At 41.7% G+C, this 19,193-nt stretch overlaps 1 protein-coding gene across 1 annotated transcript in view; it reads right to left on the bottom strand.

Moving 5' to 3' along the window:
* Positions 1–19,193, bottom strand: part of BMERB1 (bMERB domain containing 1) — a 46,675-nt gene continuing 27,482 nt past the window's right edge. The window contains exons 3-6 of the mRNA XM_033073666.1: positions 8,856–8,929; positions 5,949–6,063; positions 4,806–4,888; positions 1–3,413 (exon numbers count right to left, since the gene is read on the bottom strand). Coding sequence (XP_032929557.1) covers positions 3,301–3,413; positions 4,806–4,888; positions 5,949–6,063; positions 8,856–8,929 — 385 coding nt within the window. The 3' untranslated portion in view covers positions 1–3,300. The remainder of the gene's footprint in view (positions 3,414–4,805; positions 4,889–5,948; positions 6,064–8,855; positions 8,930–19,193) is intronic.

Below are 19,193 nucleotides of genomic sequence, written 5' to 3'. Positions count from 1 at the left end.
TTAGTATAACACAGCAGCTTAGTTTATTTGGAAATATGTTTAACTTGGAAGAGATTCAGTAGGCCTAGGGGAAGGTACAAGAGAACCATTTGCTGGTGCCATTGGTGGTTTGTACAAATAGCACTTCAGCACTTTTGTTCTTCTCAGTAGACCAAGATCCTTTCCTGAACACAGTCCTGTTTACTGGAGAGTGTCAAATCCACCTTCCACATTCTTCCACACATTCTTCCTGTTCCAATGCCTTGCCTTCTCTCTGAAGTGACAAACAGCCAGGATTTCCAGAAGAGATATTGGGTGCTTCAATCAATCAATGTCCCTGTTTGCTGACAGTGACTGATATCTGAAAATCAACTCTGAAATGATGCCAGTTACTCCATATAGTCACCTAAAGATGCTTGTCTGATACTCTGCTGATTTTATATATGGGGACTGTATAATGTGTCATGCTTACAGGATCATGTAAGTTAGAGCCCCTAGTTTTCTTGGAATATTCAGTGATTTAGTCTTTTTTTAAAAACAGGGATCAAGATTTTTACACTTAATTCCTTCCTAAGCGTAATTTGTTTAATTGCAGATCTTAGCTTTGACATCAGCCCTAAGGGTTCTGCTGTGTTCTAGATAGGCAACACTAAACCAGTGTTGAACACAGTTGAGAATCTGACCTTACAGTCTAAAAAATCCAGGACTTTATTGCTAAGCAGCATCACTGACCCACTTCTGAAGGAACCACTTGTGCACTGCAGGCAAGCTGTTCAAACTCACCCAAATAAACACAGAAATGAAGCATTTGCTAATTAAAAACAAAAACTGGCATACAGAAAACCTTCCAGCTGAGCCAAGCTAGAACTTCTGAAAATGAAGTTCACTCTCATTAACACTGCTGGAGTTCAAGTCCCTTTGGGGCCCTGGCTGCCAGTGCTGAACTATAAGAATATTGCACATTTCTTGCTGTGTTTCATCTTGGTTTTAATTAAAAGAGATGGCTCTGTAGCCTGGTGCTGAGTGTTGCTTCCCAGGAAGGTCTCTGTTTCTTGCTAATGAAATTTTTTCATGGAAACCTACATTGTACTCACTTCACCTTATTCCCAAGTGCCTGTGGATTCTGTGCAGCCTGTAGGGATCACCCCAATCATCAGCACAGCCTGGGTTCAACACTCATGTGCAGAAGTCACCTTGGGCCTTAAAAGCCATGTGCAAAGTCCCTCTGGACCCTTTATTAGTGGCGTTCACAGCTGATCCCCCTTTTTCGGAGGTTTAAGGTTTAAAGTTTGGTGCTTCACTACAGCTTTTCCCCTGACTTCCATTTGCCTTTACTAATGACACTGAGCATCAGCCTCTTGTCTTAAGATACTGACAATTCCTGATGCCTTAACTGGGTACCAGCAAGAGGCTGTGGAATTTTACAGAAGCCAAGGGGTGTTTCTTCCACTCCAGTGTGTATTCTCTCCCCTGTTAATGCACATGGGGCCATGCAGAGTCCAAACCCACACTGGTACAGATTTTAACAGCTGCAGAGCTTAATGTGGTGGTGTATGTCTCAACAAGGATGCAATAACTGTACATGAGAGTCAGCCTTTGTTCTCTTTCCAGCATCTTTGGTCAAAATAATTAAAGTGCTTCATGTCTTAGTGGAAACCTTCTGTGGTTTTTCCTCTTTGATCCTTAAACCTTAGGGTACTTAGTGACATTGGTTCTTTGTCTCAAGTGAGTCTGCAATACTGAAATAGTTCTGGAAATGCAAGTGGTTTCCATCAAATCAGTCAGTGCTAGGGATTAGGTTTTATTTGTATAAGAATACTCTGAGTTACTTTAGATGGTGTCTATTGCCTTCAACCTTAATAAGATACTTTTTCTCTCTAAAAAAATAACTGTTTATCCTTTTGGGGTAACTGCTGTTAATTTTTTCTCCTTTCCTATACTGTGGTTCCTTGGTATATAAGCACACACTTCACTTAGCTGGCTTCACAAAATGGAAGTTCCTTTTGCAAAACGTTATTTTAGGAACTTTTTGCTATCTTTTGTTATTTCTAAGCCTGAGATTGTCACACTAGATCCATGTACATTTATTTTACTATTTACACCTATCACAGTACATTTATATGGAATACCATCACACAGACAAACCAGCTACTGACAGCTAATATAAAGATATTAGATTCCACAAGGCTTAATCTGCATAGAGACCAGAAACACACTTAATGGTGAAACACAGACAAATATTTCTGTATTTCCCTTAATTTTAAACCCATTTTATATAGAATGTGATCTTCCTGCCACAAATACCCACTTCTGTATTTGTATATTTGTCTTGTGGCCAATTTGTCTTGGGTGTCTTGCGTCTTCCTATGCTTTTCTATGGATAGTTTCTATTTCTTGTGGTCACAAATGTACAATTAATACTCGTTTTAAGCATGGTTTCAATATTAGGTAATTTGTCTTCTGTTCTTCTCCTAGCAATCTCTCAGTGATGTGTAATCTCCTGCTGCATGTAGCTTGTAGAAATGGACAAAACCCTGGGTGAATATTTCTCCTACTTCATGGAAGGTGGAGATCTAAAACAGAAGTGACACAACCTTGGAATGCATCATCAATTTGCAGATTACTGTAGCTGTGCTTTGCCAAAGCTTTGCCAGGGATTTATTTCCCCTGATGCAAGCAATATTAATTTGATGTGAGTAATTCAGATATCAAACAGGATATAAAAATCTGTAGCTACTTGCAGCATCCTTATCACTGATCTCATTCTTCAGGAAGAATTTGAGATGAAATTCCACAGCAAAGCAGTTGAACATCACATAAGTTTGGTATTTTGTATGCAACATCAGTTATCCTACAGTTGCTTCCTCTATCAGTTGTGCTATATATATAGCATTGCTACTTGTGGCTTTTGTTCTGAAAAGTAGCCAAAACAGGATAATTTGGCGTTTTTGAGTGCAGTTTGCCACGGGGGGGAAGTGTACAACATACTCTTCTAAAGTTATAGCCTATTAAAATTGCTCTTTTACACCATACTGGATAAAACAGAGCCCCTTTGCATTCACCTGTATCACGGGGGTTTTTTGTTGACTCTACTGCTGATCTCTTCTGGTCCCTGGACAGCCACTATATAGATTTCTTTTGTTTTTAGGCATGCGTGTAGAGTGATCCATGCAACAGTGAAGAACCTGCCATTGTCCAGTCCATAGGTTCCACTTGTGCCAGCTGCTCTGCTCCCTCAGCAGGATGAGTTGGTTCCCCTCACCATCCCGTTCCACTCAATGGAAACACTGACAAGACAAGCAGGGTAGGAAGCCCAGGGCTCTACATGATGTTGCACTGTGTGGCCCCACAACAATCTTTAATAATTGTCAACCCTGCCTTGGCAATGGTGGGCTTGCTTGGAGGAGGTTCTGCCTTCTTTTCTGCTGGGCTGCCTGCAATGTTCAAAACAGGACATTAGAACCAAGAGCTGCTTCAGCTGTTTCTCCCTACTTCTGCTGTAGTGCAAACCTTTCCCACCCTCTCTCCACCCACCCTGAATTTTTCAGTTTGAGCAATACACTTGGGTAGTGACCCAGCTGATACAGGGTTTGAAACTGCTCAGAAAGTGTTATCTCTTCAGGGAAGGGCGTTAAGAGGAGCTAAAGAATCCATTCATCTCAAAGGGAAGGTAAATTTGCATCTGGTTCAAGGCAGGTGTCCCTTTTCACAGCCATGGGGGCAGATAATGGGTCCTTTCACAAAGTCCTTTCACTGTTAAACTCCCAACAAAGAAGGAGCTTTAGAACAAAAGTATTGCTGGAATATATTCTCACCGGTTTGGATGTTGTAATTAAGGAGCAAGGTAAAGGTAGGTTTCCATTTTTCAGGGTGAAAATAATCTTTTTACCTTTAAAACTGCATTTAAAAGAAACAATAAAGTAAACTAACAAGGGAGATGAGTCATGCTCCCTTGACTAAGGGGGTATAAATAATTTGTGATGCATCTTAAAATGTCTCTTCTCAGCCTTGTACTTGAACTTCACCATCATTCCAATCTCTCAGGGAACTCTTGAGCAAGATCTTGATCTGTGCAAAACAGCAGAATGTTTGATACAAACCTCTTCAGCTGCTAGACCAAAGTTCCTTTCTAAGAAGGGCACTGCTCTCACTTGACTTTCTGTCTGAGAGCTCATCTTGAGACAGGGCAAAATCAATCTGTGAACTTCTAGAGCTCCTGCTGTGGCTGGGACTGTTCTGTGGGGAAGTTGCAGCTAAAAGCTTCCAAGGGGTCATGCAATCCACTTATTCTCTCAGAAACCAGTGTTTGCCATTCTCTCTACAAGTCAGGGGTGATTCAAAAGTCTATTTCTGATGATAGTATGTAAGAAATTTGGGTCAGCTGTGGAAGTTTGCAGTCTTTTCTCTAGTTCTTATCTTGACTGCTATGAACAGGTGAACTTAGGTTCAGATATTCAAGCATGGATCTGAGGAGATTTTTTCCAGTTATTTTTGCAGAAACAGATGGGAAAACAATTAATAAAATCCAACTGCTTAGAAAAGCAGGTTGTGGCACTGTGTATACAGATATACTTCACATATTTTAAACTTACAGAGCAATTTTGAAGTGGCCATAGGTGACTGAAATTCAGTTTTAAGGGGTAATTTGGTATCTGAAGTCTAAGGGGGCAGCAGCTGCTGACACCCTGTGTTGTTTCTAGGTGATCTAGCTAACTTCACCTAGCTCTTGCCAGAGGCTGCCCTGTGAAAATGGTCTTTTAATCAGTTGTCTTTGAAGTCTTTATTTTTCTTCTTGTTTTTTTTTTTCTTAATGATTAGGAACTCACTGGTAGGAGACTGTGTTGCTTTGTCTATGGGTTTTAACTTGGTGCGAAGGAACTCAGCCATCTCTCTGTCTTCTTCTTTTTCCCTGATGGAAAGAAGGAAAAATGTTAGAGGAATGACAGTTTTCTTTGTAAATGGGACAGTAAAAGCTAGAGCAGCTAGCATCAAGTCACTAGTAAACAATTAATTTCTTTGCTATTTTTAGAAACATTTAATTTTGCCACTTGTTAAAAAGCAAAATATTTGCCTGGATGAAAACTGCTGCTGAGGTTTTTGTGATTTGCACACGGGGCTCAGTGAGAGCTCTGGGTTCAGCTCCAGCTCAGGCTGCCTGTCAGCTGCTGCCCGTGGCCAGCTCTCTTTGATCAGCTGCAGCACTCTGGCAAAAGCTTTGCTTTATCCTCTCCCTGCTTGCTTAGAATTTAAATGTGTTGGAGGAGATACTGTCATTTTGGATAAATGGATTGAGTCTTTACTGCTGAAAGAGGGGGAAGGAAGAGCATAACTGACTCTTTATAGAGTGCTGATCTCAAATCAAAGATTGGATTTGGGTGCTGGAAGTGAACTTTTGATGAAAACTACAACTTTCTTGGCAACTTTGGGCTAAGCTACAGAGATGAAACCCTCCAGAACCTGCTTAGGTAGGGCTCTACTACTGAGTGCTTTTTAGTTGGTTTGGAGGTTTTTGTTGTTTGGGTTGTTCTGCCATGACAAGATGGGAAATAGTAATAATCAACCTGACAACATGAATAATTAAAAATGGAAGATTTTAGATGTCTACAAATATGCCCCTTGTAGAATTCCATTTAATGTCTACTTCTTATGCCAAGAGAACTCCCTGGTAGCAGCATAAATCCTTTTCTTTTAAATGATAAATGCCCAGACTGTTTCTGGTAGGAAAATAAGAGACCAAAGCTCAGTGTTATTCATAAGATGACTGAATCATTAATGGGATAAAGAGACACAGAATTAATTTAATTTTAATGTTTTTCCTATGGAATGGGGAGGAGGCTTTTAACTTGGCAAGTTGTTTTGAAGGACTAATTCTCTCTCATTAATGTTGATTTAAATTTTGTCACTTAATCTATTACATTATTAGACTTGTGGAATGTCACTAAATAAGTTCAGTTGCTCTTGGCTCTCACCGTAATCTCTCCACCTCTGCGTCATCTACAAGAAAATCTCTTTTTTGTACCAGTCGATGAATCCTCTGAATCAGTTCATCCTCTCTTTGCTTCTCCATCTTGGTTTTTTCTTTTTCTGGTCAAAAACAGAGAAAAGAGTGTGTTACTGTGGACTCTGGGGAGTGTGAGGGGGTGGTGTGGGATGCTGCAGATGTCTGAGGATCAGCTGCTGATTGAACTCGATGGTTTTGCAGACCTGAGTCACCCAAGCCCCAGCAAGCTGGGTCACTGCTCTGTGCTCTCTGCACTTGCTGCTGGTGACTCTGATCAGCTTAATGGTCTGAAGGCTCTGTGGGGTTTGCTAAGCCTGCTTTTAATACTCAATTACTCTGCAAAACATCACTTGGAATTTTTTTAAGAGCTTTGGCAAGAAAATAGTTCAAGATGCTTTGTTAAAATCCAATGTGCAAACTCCATTTGACCTCAGGGGCAAGGAGATCACACCAAAATGAACTATTTCTCTGTGTTTCAAGACAGCTTTGTTGAAAACAACACTTTTTTTCCTACTCTGACAAGGCAGGTGAGCTGCAAATCCCCACAAATAGCATCAATTGTAAAACGTGGAAAAATAAATGCAAGTTTATTTTGCCTGTGCTTCAAAAATCTGAGTAATTACTATATGTCCTTGTTAATTGGCCAGTCTAGAATGACTAGGTTGCCTATAAACAACAATTTTTGTGGCATGAAAGATGTGCCTGTCACAAACTAAAAGTCATAAATGTTAGGGATTACAGAGCTGTCATTTCAGGCTATAAAGCAAATGTATTTAAGACAGAACTCTTCAAACCTAGCAAGTGCAGCAGAGATGAGAAAGCCAGAGGCAAATCCAAGCTCATATATTTCTCTGAGAAGCTGAAAATTTTGATCAGCTATGAAGACAGTTCGTATTAAATCAAGATTTTGGGGTTTGGGCAGTGGAACTGTGTTCAGAGAACTGCACAATTCAATGCATTGAGAGCTGGGGGAAGAAGAGTGAGCTGCCTGCAATCTGATGCACCTGAGCTGATTTAAGCTCTAAGACACTTTAAAAAAGCTAAATTAATCAGACACTTGAAAACAATTGGTTTTAATACAGATTCTAAAACAAGAATGCTTAGAAATCGCTGCTTTGTCTTGCTTTGTCTCATGGCTAAGGAGCAAGGACTCTCCTCACTTCTGAAGGTAGAAGCTACATTCTACTTCCTTTGAATCTATCCTTTTCCTAAATTGAGATGTGGTCTCCCATTATATCCTTTAGGAAACTGTCTACTAAAAATATTAATATATGTGGCAAATTACTGCACATTCTGTGTACTAAAAGACTGATTCCACATCTACTGAAATTTGCTGAACTGTGTCTGCTGAAACCAAAGAGCAGCTCTCTATACAGATCTGTATTCTTACAGGAAAGTTATGGCAGAGATCCTGTGAATTAATCAATTTCTGGAAAGTGTTTTTCTAGGCTAGGCACATGCTGTTGTAGCACTCAGTGCCAGCAGCTGCTTTGTCTTTGTTCAGAGCTCTGCTGGCCCTGCCTGGAGATGCTGTGCTGGAACTTCACCTATTGGGCTCCTGAGTTTGCTGAGGTTTGTCAGGTGCTAAGGAGACACTGCTGTCTGTGGGTCTCTGCTTGAGACCTTGAGACTGGAAAATCATTTCTAAAAGATAACAAAAAACCAAAACAGCAGAAACACCAAAAGAATGAAAGCTGATTAACCCTATCTGTTAGTTTAAAGTCTGGACAGGAAAGCTTGCAGACCAGAAAAGTGAGGCAAGGGGCATCATTCACAGATAGTTTCTGGGATTTGTAATCCTTTCCATTTAAACAAATAATGAACCAAGAGTGTTATTATTAGAAATCTAAAATATAACCTCTACTAAGAAGTATAAGGAAAGAAAAAGTAAGAAATATTATCAATCTATTTCTGTTAGGCGCACAATGTGGCAAAGCTCTTACACAGTTAGAGTGGGTGGTTTCAGAATTTCAGAGAGACTTCTTTCCTATGTCACAAGTCCTCCTTTCTGAGGACAAAGTTGTCCTTCAAAGTTGCACAATAAAATCTGAGGAGGAAAAATGAGGATTACCAAAGGATAGTCAAAACTTGGACTTAATATTTAAGCAGGAGCAAATAATTTCTGCAGGGTGCTGGAGGCTGTGCAGCATTATGTGGTGTAAATGTCCTGCTGCAGTTGCTGGGTGTTTGGCAGGATCTGTCTGTTTTTTTTCCTGAACACAGTAGGGCTGTTGTGGATCAGCTAAAATGGCAAAGTGAAATTCCTCACTGATGGCAGCTGGAGTTTTGAGCCAAGGACTGCAGAACCGCCCACAACTCCATCCCTCCTTCAAACAGTGAATTTGCAGAGATTTATGGCAAAACACAAACCAGATTTTTGGGCCTTGTTTTTTGTAGAAACCTATTCTTCTTGATCCTAGAAGGTAGATTTAACTACAGATGTGACAATGGATTGGTGTAGTAAGGAAAAAATCAATCACATCCACAGTGATGGTTATAAATCCTTTTCCTCTCCCTCTTTTATCTCTGGTATCTCAGCACTTGTCTTTTCTACCTGACAAGCTCTGTGCCATTGGTTCCCTTGAGATTGCCAACAGAGTGCAAGAAATAAGGAATGTGCTCCTTACTTGAGTGATATTTGCAGGGTTGCTGCCATGGGAGCAGTGAAATACAGCATGAAAAGAAATTTAGAGGCAGAGAGATTAGAGATGGGCAGGAAAAAGGGAATTAAAAATAAGGACTAGAGGAAAGAGATATGAAACTCCACCTTGTGGGGAGGGGATCCTGACTGTTGGGGGATGGGTGGGTGATGCAGGGGTGGGGATGGTGTCAGGAACACAAATATCATCCTAATGCTGGATGGAGACAGCCTTACCTGGGATTGCTACCAAACTCTGCAGCTCCTGCTTAAGGTTCATAATGTCTTTGCACAGCTGGATGTCATCCATCCTGCAGAAACAGAAAAAGCATGGTCAGACATGCAGACTCCACTCTGTGTTGATCTCACCTGACCCTGGCCCTTGCCTGGGACCTGTCAGCAAGGGGGCCCTGACACTCTTTACTCACCTAGTTTAACAGAAAGAAAAGGGCATTTAATACTAAATGCCCACTAGCCCAGGTGTGCCATATTGCACTTACTGCAGCAAGAGTTTTCACTAGGGAAAGGGCAAGGTGAGAATTCCAGAGAGCCTGGGAAGGGGCAGCAGAGGGTGATGCATTATTTGGCACACCCAGGGCAAGGTTTATATTCTACTACCAGCTTTCTGTGTGAACTAACAATTCAGCTCTAACACCAGAGATCTGGAAACTGTCATAATCTGGCATTTATCTATTTTTGAGGTTTTGTGCCATGGGTGAATGTCCTCCAAGGTTGATGTTGAATGGTTCAAATCCATGATATGAGCAGAAAGTCCATTAATGTTAATACACAATAGACAGCTTAAAAAATAAAAAAACTAACATTAGCACAAACTGCACCTTCAGTTCTCATTGAAACTGCTGCTTCTCCTGAGAGCAGCCACACTGAATCATCCCCCTGGAAGGCAGCAGCCTTCAGCATCAGCTTCCTGGCCCAGGTTTTATTTCAGTGTCTCAGCCACAGTGGCTGCCAAGGCTCAGGTGTTGGCTCCAAGGGCAGCATCTGGGGCTTCCATACTGAAATCACCCCCTGAAGAGCACAAACCCCAGCCTGTGTGATTAATTGCAGATTCTCAGCTTGGATCTCACCAACACTCTCCTTGCCCACGGATGTCTGAGTGTTGTTTTTCACAATCCTGTGCCTGAGCAGAGCTGAAGTGCCATCAGAGCAGGGGCTGTCACCGTGGGGTTTCAGCAGAGGAGGGCTGAGGGATTTGAGTGTGTGAGTAGTGAGCCCCCAAAGGACAATGCAGCCAAATCATTGAATTAAGTGAGGAGTGGAAAAAGTAGGTGTTTCTGGCACAAATAAGACTTTAATCACAACCCAAGAGCTTTTATTCTCCTTGCCGCCTCTGCAAGGAGCGCAGGTCTCTGCAGGGAGCTGTCCCTCAGCTGCTGTGCTCCTGTTAGTAAAACATGTTGATCCTTCTATTATTTGCTGCTTGGGTTAACTCCATCTTGCCTGTTCTGCTACTTTCTCAGTGCTATGACAGCTATTCCTGCTGCTTTTTTTACCTCTCTCCTCCCAAAATACGACTGTGAAATACCTCTCCTAATAATCCCTATTTGTGTACCCCTGTCACTTCCACTGGGATCTGCTCTTTTACTGCCCATCTGTCTTGTAAGACTTGGTTTTATTGGGAAGATCAGCATGTTTGCCTCTGTGTGTTTAGGAACCTGGAGGCAGAGATGTTTTTACTGATGAATATTCTTACTTAAGCTCCCCATATTATTCATGCTCATCACAAGCAAAGCCTGTTTTACTCTTGAGATCCATCATACTAAATGGCACTAAAATTACTTTTATCAATTAATCTTAAATGCTGTCCTCCCAGGAGGCTTGGTATTCAAAATATGCTGGGATATGAGCAAGCCTCACAGCCCCTTATCTATTCAGTGTTCATGCACTTTGGGTGTCATGTTCATACATTTGACTAAGATGACCATGCCTAACAAGGATGACAGCTTCTTGGCAAGAGATGTTCAATATTGAACTGCTGTATTCAAATGATATAGGGCCACACTCTCAACTAGTGAAGAGAACAGTGAATTTCTACAAAAGAGATCTATGTGATAGACAGAGAGAGGATTTTTTTTCATGATTCAGAAGATCTGGCTTCATTCTGAAGCTCTGAAATACACTAATTAAAATACTTTACTATATCAGTTTGGCTGCCTGCCCTCACTAAGGAACTCCACAAAGCTAATGGCACTGCTCTTCTCTGAGGATTTTCAGGAATTTAAAATATCATCAGCAGTATGTTCCAAGTGAGCAAGATCATTCATGTTCATAGTCCCTAGAGTCCCTGTGCCTAATTTGTGACAAAGGTACTGGCCACATGTTGCAATTTTCATTGCACTTTCTCCTCATTATTTTGGCTGGTTTTTAATCTGACTGCAGAGCATGTAGCTGGTACTCTACATATATTCTTAGCATCTCTTTTTCCTGAGACCTAAACTTTGTTCCTGCCTTGTAACACACAGCAGAGAAGTAAATCCGTGGCCAAAGCCCTTTAGGTCTGGAACAGCTCTGTGGCCACATGAATTCCAATGATCATAAGTCAGATGACCTCTCCAGAGTCCCAGTTCTGCAGGCTGGTGCATTGTGCTGATGGACAAAAACTGAACCTGCCATCTGCACCAATCCCCTTAAGCACATGGAACATCTTTCCTCCCATCTGTGTCAAACAGCCTTTGTGTTTCATCCACTCCACTGTGCTGATCAGGAAAAAAATAATAGAAAAAAAGGTTAAATGATGAAAGGGAGGGCTGAAGGACAGATGGGACCATGCCAAAGCTTCATCTATCTGACTTAATGAAAGCAGGATCTATGGTTGCCTTTAACCATAAAGCACATCCCACATCTGCTAACAAATAATACTGAATGCAGGGCAACAGGTGCTGCCCTGGGCAAGAGTTGCCTTGTTGCCCTTGAAGAAAAGGGAAGAAGAGGAACTCCTGGAAAGGAAATCTCTTGGAAAGCCACTCAATCTGTACTGGTGCTATGAACTGTCCTTTCTTTTCCCCCTTATGCTCTGGATGTTGCATGTGAGTAGTCACAGCAGTCCCAGAAGATGTTAATGCTACTTCTGAAAAAAAGAAATAAAAAATTCCAGCGTATTTCTCATCGGGAAGCTGGGTGGTCAGCAGGGTTTGACTGGGAGCATCTTGGTATTGCTATCAGACCTCCTTGCCAAGTCAAAAGAACTTTTGGAAATCTTAAGCAGTGCAGCAATCTGCAGAGCAGAGGAGAAAAAATTCCTTTGGGTTCCCTAACCTACAAAGGTTCTCTCTCTTCTCTGGAAGAGATGGTACATTCTTTCCAGTCCCTGAAAACACTTTTCACATTGTAGAAAAAACATCAGTGAAGCAAACAGCAGTTACAATATGGCAGCTGAGCTTTAAATGTCTGCCCAGGAATCCTAAACACGAGTTATGTGTATGATAAAACATTGCTCTGGTTAGGAGCCCAAATCCATTCCTGGAGTAATTGCCATAGTACTGAACCAGGGATGAATTCTCAGTGTGCTTTTCATGTATTCTTGACACGCTGTCTGCACTTCTGCTTTTCTCTTTCTTGTTGGCTTATTGCAGACCCTCTCTGTGTGTTTGCAGGTATCACACAAGCACCTATTATTCTTTTCTCTCCTGGTATTTCAAGCCACATCATCACAACCTACAAGCAGACTCTCTGTTTGCCAGAGAGAAACAACAAAAACCCAAACCTCATAAAGAATCAACAGCGCCAGCAAAGATTTTCTAAACAGGAGAATGAGTGTGTGGGGGGCCTGCCATGCTCTGGCACAGTGACTCAGCCCCATTACAAATTCCTGAGGTCCAGCTAGCAGGGGAGAGAGCCCCGAGCACTGGCCAGTACTGCAGAGTGAGGTGACAGCATGAGTCACCTCTGCTGGCACATCTGCACCAGGGGAGCAGGGCACAAACACAGCACAGCCTCCCCTGCAGCTCAGCCCCAAAGCCTGGGCAAGGAAAGGGCTTAGGAAAGAAACATTCTGTACCAGACACAAAATAAATGTCTTGTTGTGTCTCAGTAGAAATTATCCCCCAACAGCTGAGTTTTGATATCTTCTTTTCAGCCAAGGAAGAAAACCAAATTCCCCAGTGTAAGACCTAGGTGCCATTTAGAGACATGCATAGGAAAAAAGCAAAACTTATTGTGAAAACTAACAGAAAAATCACAAAACCCCACCCCTTAATGGTCAGCCAAAAAAAAAAAAAAAAAAGAGCCAACAAGACTGACAAATACTTCATATTTGAGTGTAAGAACTACTGGTAACACCTACATAAGAATCAAATATCATTTTCATTGATTTCAGGATGAGCAGAGCAATTCAGTGTCTAGAGAGCTTCTGCCTTTGCTGAACGACTTTCAAAGTTAGAAATAGATCTGTGCTCCCTCTAGCATGTCTATAAGAGGAGGTCTGAGATTCCTTTGTTTTCTCCTTTGTTATTGGATTAAAGTGCTTGAAGTTAAAAAAGGAATGTAGACCAGGTTTTGCTGGTTTCCTTCCCTCTCTTCCAGGAGGGTTTGCAGGCACTTAAGACTATTTTTAGTTCTGTTTTAATACATTCCTGCCCCAGGAGTAAAATGCTTGTAATTGCTGGAGTTTCTGAAGACTTTGATAGTACCAAGAGCTGGCCTGAGAATCAGGTGTCACAAGCTGACATGATTTTGTAACTGAAGGTCTCCGTGTAGGGATAAAAAGATCATCTCCTTGGTGGTGTCTGCAATGAGCACACTGAAACCAGGCAAGAGCAACCAGCAGTGACAGAGGAATTTGGGGGATTGAAGTGATGTGTAGAAATAAAGAGAATTGCTACAGAGATGGGAATGATGTCAAGCTGCAGATTCCAGGGACTTCAGTGGAGGCTGCTTTGGGTACTGCAGGTGTTCATGGCTTTGCCAAAGCTGTGGGGAATCTGCAATGGTGAAAGTCTTATTGGGACTGCAAGAGCACAATAAATGTATAGAATCACTGAACTGTTAAGGATGGAAAATGCCTCTAAGATTATAGAGTTCAACCATCAGCTCAGCCCTGCCATGTCCACCACTACACCACATCCCCAGGTGCCTTTTGAACACTGCCAGGGATGGTGACTCCACCACTGCCCTGGGCAGCCTCTTCCAATGCCTGATCACCCTTTCAGCCAAAACATTTTTCCTTATATCCAATCTAATCCTTCCCTGCGCAATGTGAGTCCAGTTCCTCTTGCCTTGTTGCTTGTTATGTGGGAGAAGACACCAACCTCCACCTGATGCTCCTCTTCTGTATTTGACTCCTTTTTGTCCCTGTCAGCTTGGCTTAGTTACTTAAATCTTCTAATTATAATCTGTGAGATCCCAGGCAGCATTTAATGAATACAGAACACGTTTGAGTCATTATGGTGTGTGTTCATCACGTTGTTGTTTAGCCCAGCACCTGGTGCTGCTGGAGGACACAGAGCTGGCAGTGAAGGGAACAGATTGCTGACCAGCCTGCTGGCAGGGCAGCTCACAGATCACAGCTCCTGGGATTAACTGGCACTACTAAAGTGGGTCTGGCTTTTCTTGGTGAAAGTGCTCTCTGCTGGAGGAACAGGGCAAAGGAGCTACCGAACCACAGCTTGCACAGTGATGTGATTCAGCTGTTGTTTCAGAGAACTGGAGATGGCATTTGAAATTCTCAGTCCCAGAAGGGTCATATTTAAGGTATATTTCACATAAATTCAGAACAGTGTCTAGAGAGGCTGTCTGTTTTTCATTTCACTGATACTGCTAAATTCCCTTGAGCTTGGCCATCTCCTCTGCCAGTTACAAAGTTTTACTATGAATCAATAGTAACAAGAGGAGTTTTCCTGAAATTGCCCCACTGAGGAGGGGAATATATCTCCATGTGGCAAAAACTGACTAAGTTAAATTGTGTAAAAACATACAGACAAATAGAGAAGTCAGATTTAAATTCATAAGTATCAGCCCTTTGCAGCAGCATACAGAAGATTCCATGCAAAAGCACAGGACCTGGTTCACTGAAACTACTTTGGTAGTTCTATTTTTGGATATTAGGCACTGGAAGGAGGAAACTCTAGGTCTGGATGTGCATTGTCTCCAGCAGAATAAATGATACATTTTCTTCTTCATTTGCCTTCATGTTTGACCTTTTCTTATTTTTAAAACCACAAAAGCAACTATTTGTTATCACAGCTGAAAAGAATATTAAGGTTTCTGGTATGAAATTAAACACTGACAGTACCTTCCAGGGCTTTTCAATTCACTGGTTACTCTCCTATTTATACCAGAAGACAAGTGAGAAGTGAAATACCACAGGGCAGGAGGGACACTTTATTACAGAGCATCCTTGCCCAGAGGGAGCTCAGCTGTCCAAAGGGGGCACAGGATCTGGGAGTGCCTGATGTGCTGGGAGGCTCCCAGGGGACAGCCCCACTGCACCTTCCACTCATGCAAACCAGAGCACAAGAACTGGGAAGTGAAAAACAGTTTGGAGTAAAAGGTTACATCTGGAAATACAGCTAAATTTCTGCATTAAAAATGACAATGTCAAAGATCAAAGTTGCTCCCTCTTCTATTAATAGCATTTTGTGACAACCACAACACATATTCAATGTAAAAAATTGCAGTTTAAAGAAAACTCTCTATTAAAGAACTACTTTTTTAGCTGTCCAACAGAGACAATAGCAAATTTTTTTTCTAAGAAAAAAGCATCTCAACAACCAAGTTTAAAATTAATTAAATACTTTCTGAATGATTTGTTTATCATTATAGCCACTAAAAAATTGCTTTTCCTTTCAGAGTATCTTAAGGCATCATTTTTACAACCACACATCTGAAAGTATAATGTATTTTCCTCTGGGGCTGATGGTTTGCTGTCAGGCAGGGCAAAGGAGATGGGTCTGCAGAGAGATCAAACTGAATTAAAGCATTTTCCTTCCTCTTGGAGAGCTGATCTCTGTACTTTCACCTTAAAGTGCACTGTCCAGAACTTTGCAATTCTGTCCTGAATTCATGTTCTTGAGGCTTCCAGACTTCCATGTGAGGAGCTGGACCTTACAGGAGCTCACAGCTCTACACTGACATGCCTGGGGCTCCCACACCCTTGGCATTCCCCTAGAAATGCTCTCCCTAATCTCAGGGACCTCAAGCTTTGTCTGACTTGCCTCAGAAAGCCAGGCTGTGCCATTTCACAGCTTGCAGTTTCCAGGTTATTTGCTCAAACTCTGGTTAGTGCAATGTGCTTGGGAGGCAAAGCTCAGTGTGACGCAGTCCCAGCCACAGCTTCACCCTGTCTTGCAGCAGAGCCTGTGCCACACCAGGCTGCAGCAGTGGCACACCACGGTGTCCCTCTTAGAGCTGGGCTTGGTGCTTCTCCTATTGGTGCCTTATCTTATGAAGCTGACAACCTGATATTCATATTTATTGAATAATATGTATCATCATACAGCTGCCTCCCCAAGTCCATCTTATGTTCTGAGAGCAAGATACAATCAGGAAAAGAAAATAATGAAATCACATTAAGTGATACTGTATTGTTAAGATTCCAGAACTGTGAAGGAGAAAAGATTTATTGCTCCTTTCCATGAAAAGACAGATCTTATCAGAAAACACTGACAACAAAAACAGCTCTATTCATGAACAAAAACTTGGTTTTGCTGGTGTTATTTATTTATTTAGTTACAGCAAAGGTGCAAAACTCAGAGAAAAGTACCAGATGCATAACATAAGTACACATAAGTAAACAATCCTAAGGGAATTCCTGCTTAACCTTAGATGACAGAAAACAGGTAACATACAAAGGAAAAAAAGGAGCAGCAGAAGAATCAAAAGTACCCAAGAAAGCAAAAGTCAGAACACGTGCTTAGCAGCATCACAACCACAGTTACACAGCTATTCACACCTGACAGCCTGTTCTGCCTCCTTCCACTCCCTCTCACTGTCCCCAGGGTGATGATCAGTGTAAGGCCAGACTGCCACACCAGGCATGAAGCCACTGAGGAATCAGTCGATGTCACATTAGTGAGACACTTTTAAGAGTGTTAAAGCATTTGGTTCAAAAAAGAATTAAACTTTGAAATGAACTTTGTTCATACAGCAATTGCTGCTGCCTTTTCTCACCCGAGAATGGAACATTCCATGTACACATTTTTGTATCACTTTGCAGCATCATTTTCTGAGTTCAGCCAGTTATAAGACTGTTTGTTTCATATTCCCACTTTGTGTCTACTAGATTTACTGCACTCATTTTAAATTAAAACATGGGATTTCTCAGTTGGTTTATTTAAGGCTGTCATCACCAAGGGAGTTAACCTCTCACTTCAGCAGTTCTTGTGTCCTTTGGAGTTGCTTCCCTTTGCAGTGGTTGCATTAAGGCAGGCAATCAGCAGAGATACCTTTCTGTATTTAAAACACCAATGTGCTGTGCACACTGCAAAGGACACAAAGGTGAGACTCCTACCTGACCTCTGTGGATGTCCTGTTGTTAGAAGGAATGTAGAACATACATTTTCCCCGTGAATTTGCCCTAAGTTTGAGATTCTACCATTATGCCCAATACTCTTCAGAATAATCATTACTGACTATCCCACCTCTAACTACTGCCAGCAATGGATACACCAACAGAACAACAGGACAAGAGAGATTTATGGGGTTGAGCAAACTGGGAGAAGGATAAAGGTTAAACAGGCAAGTAAAGAAAAAGTAAGCCTGATTTGAAGCAAGAAAAAAAAACAGATTAGGGATAAATGATGTACTCTGGACAGCTAATGAAGCTGTGGGACTGCAAAGTCAAGTTGCAGGAAACTTTTCTACATAAAAGGTCTGGGATTTCAAATAAGCAAACACACAGTGTAAAGTGGTCTAAAATCCTGAATAGAACTATGGAGAATTTGGATGATGTAGATGTTATGAGCACTCTGGAGAAGAGGGAGTGTGTTACTAATGTGTGGTGAGAGTGTACAAAGACAATGACCAATTTTAGTTCTGAGTCAGTGTGGAGGAGAATTTGGCCTCTTCACAGTATTAGTTTAGTGATGTAATAACCACACAGACATTAAGCAAATACACCATTGTATTTATGGCATTTTTACAGAGAAAACAAAAGTTTAATGAGTAAAATGTTTTCCATAATTGCCTAAAGCAACCTAGTAGGGCTTTATGTTTAATATCTTCTATTCCCTATGCATTGAAAAACTGCCATTCAGCATCACCTGCATGGCAGAAATAACCATCCCAAGGCAGCTATCACAGGTGGAAGCAACTCTCACAGTTTTAGTTCAAGGTCATCCAATAAAGCTTCAAGCTTTGCTTTCCATCTGGAAAGCCAGCAGTCCCAGGCACTGGCAGGTTTCCCACAGACTGTGTTCATGATGACAGTGGATGCTGTTTTGTAAGAATTCCATGTCTTTCCACAGGAACAGGCAGTAACTGATGGTGAGATGATCTCACCTTTACTAATAATATTTGCTGGGTCCCAACATGCTAATGCATTTTAAAACGCTTGGATTTTGCTCTACAAATGATTGTGAAGTTCAGTTTTGATCTGCTCTGTATCACAGAGGTCTGAGGGTTTGCTGCCTCTCCCTGTCAGCTAAACTGAGCTAACACATGCATCATCCATTTTTACAACCATGTCTTTCAGCACTGTGGATTTCCATGCCCCCAGCGATCCCAAACTGCCTCTGAAGCCAAACACATCCACAGCAGCAACACATTGAACGTGTGACAAAGAGGATGCTGCTCGAACAGCTCCCTCAGCTTTTGGGTCTGTTACCTCACCAGGAAAGGAAAAAAAAAGGAAGTGGGACAGAAGAATTAGAAGGGAAGAGAGAGTGAGCATGTTCTGAAGTGGTGTGTTTGCTTTCCTCAAGAGCACAGACAGATTGAGCATTTACAGTTTGACCCAAAACTCTTTTTATACAGAATGTTTTAAGAAAGGAACTGAGAGAAGCCTGAGAAGCGAAGGAGGGGGAATGCTGGCAGGCTATAAATGGATGCTTTTCTGTACATATTGTCTCCTTCATATCAATATATGCTGGGTTCTCAGCTATTCTAAAAACAAACCAAGAAGAGCTGGAGATAGCATATGATGGCTTCAAGCTATATTTTCATTTCCTGGGCTGGCTGGAGACGGCCACAACAGCTCCTGGCATAATTTTATGAAATTTCATAGTACCAGTATCATTGAAGGAGAGATGCCACAAACAGCCACAATTTCTAGATAACCTGGACATATCCTGAGGAGGTCCTTACTGGCCACTAAGCAAGGCAGGGTCCTGAGACAAAAATAGGATTTGGTAATGTAATTACAGACCAAACCACAGTGCATCTGCTCTGCTGAGACTGAGGCTGCCTGAACTAAAATACAATTGTGCAATATAAATGGTGGCATTACCTAATTGAGGAAGGCTTGATTTTATAATCTGAAAACTGTCTCCTTATAAACTCCAGGTAATTCCTCACAGCAAGCAGGTATTCAGCCAGAAGTGATGTGGATTTCCTGGGTATGAAGAGTAGAGCTGCTTTCAGCTGCCCTCCTTTTTTTTTTTCAAAAGGAGGAAACAAAAA

Source organism: Catharus ustulatus, chromosome 16 (assembly GCF_009819885.2).
Source record: "Catharus ustulatus isolate bCatUst1 chromosome 16, bCatUst1.pri.v2, whole genome shotgun sequence".
NCBI lineage: Eukaryota > Metazoa > Chordata > Aves > Passeriformes > Turdidae > Catharus > Catharus ustulatus.
This window is presented reverse-complemented; position numbering and strand designations above follow the sequence as displayed.